The sequence below is a fragment of the Penaeus vannamei genome, chromosome 3 (genome assembly GCF_042767895.1).
Source record: "Penaeus vannamei isolate JL-2024 chromosome 3, ASM4276789v1, whole genome shotgun sequence".
Taxonomy (NCBI): domain Eukaryota; kingdom Metazoa; phylum Arthropoda; class Malacostraca; order Decapoda; family Penaeidae; genus Penaeus; species Penaeus vannamei.
Window position 1 is genome coordinate 39,488,284 of NC_091551.1, and position 2,500 is coordinate 39,490,783.

The following is a 2,500-nucleotide window of genomic DNA, read 5'->3' on the forward strand; positions in this document are numbered from 1 at the left end:
GGGTCGCTGTCCGCCCCCGTGGGCCCCGTGCCCGCCGAGCCCGCCCAGCCCGCCCATCTGGATTCGCAGACGCTGCCCAGGCGGCGCGGCTCCGTCAGCAGGGAGGACGACACCAAGTCCAGCTTCCTGTGAGTACTTGAGGGTTTGGCCTTCGTGGCAGGATCTGCTCGACTTGCCTTTCGTTGTTGCTTCAACAATTCTCTTTTTACCACTTTTTTATGTGTGTCTGTCTCTCTGTGTGTCTGTGTCGCGCGCGGCAGGATTATTATATATACATTTACACTACCTAAAAATAAGATGAAAAACATGGCCATTATCCGTTGCCAGTGATTATTATGATTACGCTCGGGTTTATCCTCCAATCGGAGCCGCGAGCGGCGGCCGCCCCCTTCCCTCGCCACGCAACTCCGCCATCGACATTTCCTCGCCAGTTCTTCACCTTTGCGATTTTCCCGGGATTACTGAATCATTCTTCCTGTCTCGTTCCTCAGTCCTCGCCCACGCACCTGTCAGACGCTGCGCCGGGGCTGGCTGCGCGCTTCTTTTTCTTCTTCTTTTTTTGTTTTTAGGATTTAATTACTTTGAGGACGGAATGAAGCTGAGAGGTCTGTCTGTGCTTACCATTCTCAGATTTTTTTTTTCGTTTTCTTCTCCTTTCATCCAATTTTTCTCTTTGGATCATTATTTTGGTGAAGGTTGGAATTAGTGATTGTAAACCGGTTGCATCTTCAGTGATAAACCCGGCTGTCGGTATTTGCAAGGGGAATATGAAGGTCTTTTGCTTAGCTTTTACTTCCTTCAAATGAGATGTTATTGTTGATACTTTTTTATATGTGGCCAGCGTAAGTTGAGAAGCTGACATGGCGAAGATGGCAGTTTCAGAAAGACATTGAATTTTACTGTCTTGGTACTTTTTTCGAGAATTCCTAATCGTAGACATGTCGTTTTGTAAGAGCCGAAACACTTTGGAAGTCGATTTTATGTATTCATATATTTATTGTTAATTTTATTTATTTATCGTTGTTGTTGCTGTTGTTGGTGGTGGTGTTATTATTATTGGTATCATCATCATCATCATCATCATCATCATCATCGTTGTTGTTGTTGTTATCATCATTGTTGTTATTATTATCACCATTGTTGTTGTTATTATTACCCTCATTATTTTTTTTTTCATCTTACATGCACCAATTCATTTATTTACGTTCCATCTCTGGCTCATGGTTGCGCGGCCCTCAGCCTGCCCCTACAGATGATGTCCCACACGCCCTTTCAGCCGAGACTGAGTAATGACTCCGTGGAGCAGACATAAATTCAAAAGTCCATTAATTTTGGTAGTAATTCCAAAGATTATTTAAGTGTATTCTTAGTGGAGATAATGCAACGCATGTCCTACACGGCTATCGGCGCTAGCAAGGTCGCCTCGCCATGCAGTGTGCACTTAACACTCTGTTGCACCGGTCCTTGCAACTGCTTTGCCGCACCTCGTAAATGTCTTGTCTCGTTGCAGCCTTTGTTCCCCCTGCGTTTGCCGCCATTGCAGAGCGGGTGCGTTTTCTTCGGGTTCTCGTGGACTAGTGTATTTGTGTATTTTGCCGTCGTCGTCGTCGCCATCATCATCAATAATCATTATCATCATCAATATTCATCAATAATCATCATTAATAATCATTATCAATAATCATTATCATCATCATCATCATCAATAATCATTATCATCGTCATTATCAAAAATCATTATCATCATCATCATCAATAATCATCATCAGCATCATCAATAATCATTATCATCATCATCATCATCAATAATCATTATCATCGTCATTATCAAAAATCATTATCATCATCATCATCAATAATCATCATCAGCATCATCAATAATCATTATCATCATCATCAGCATCAATCATCAGCATCATCAATGATATGTGTGTTTTCCCCCCTCTTCGTTCCTTGCCTCAATAATATATTTCATATATTTCCATCTTAATTTAGGGCATCTGTTTTAGCGCTGTATTTCATCTAGTCGTTGCCTGGTTCCCTTTACTCGTTGGCTTCCCTTTCATTTCCTTTCATCTCATTTTCTTTTCTTTCGCGCATTCCGCAATTAACACGCCTTTGTTTGTTTTTTTCTTTTCTTTTTCTTTTAGTCTGTCCTCTTTATATCTTCCTCCTCCTTATCATCATCCTCTTCTCTCTTCTGCTTGTCTTATTTCTACTTCTCGATCGTCCTATCTCTGTTGTTCCATTTTGTTTTTTTGGTTCTTTATTTTATTTTCATAAGAGATACGCACACCAAACACATACACACATTCCCTCTCTCTCTTTCTCTCTCTCTTTCTCTCTCTCCCGACCTACCGCCCTTTCTTCCCTCTCCCCCCTTCCACTTCCCCCTGCCTTTTCTCCTCTCCTTACCTCCCTTCTCGCCTGTTCCCTCTTCCCTCTTCCTCTTCCCCCTCCCTTCCCCTTCCCTTCCCCTTCCCCCTCCCCCCTTCCCCCT

The 2,500-nt window shown here is 42.8% G+C and overlaps 1 protein-coding gene across 2 annotated transcripts in view; it reads left to right on the top strand.

Annotated features, from left to right (window-relative positions):
* The window catches only part of LOC113799904 (Rho guanine nucleotide exchange factor 3), a 302,882-nt gene that overhangs the window by 183,253 nt on the left and 117,129 nt on the right, over positions 1–2,500 (top strand). For both annotated transcript variants that reach the window (XM_070145240.1, XM_070145243.1), the window contains exon 5: positions 1–128. This exon is cut by the window's left edge and continues 86 nt beyond it. In XM_070145240.1, the coding sequence (XP_070001341.1) occupies positions 1–128 (128 nt within the window). The remainder of the gene's footprint in view (positions 129–2,500) is intronic.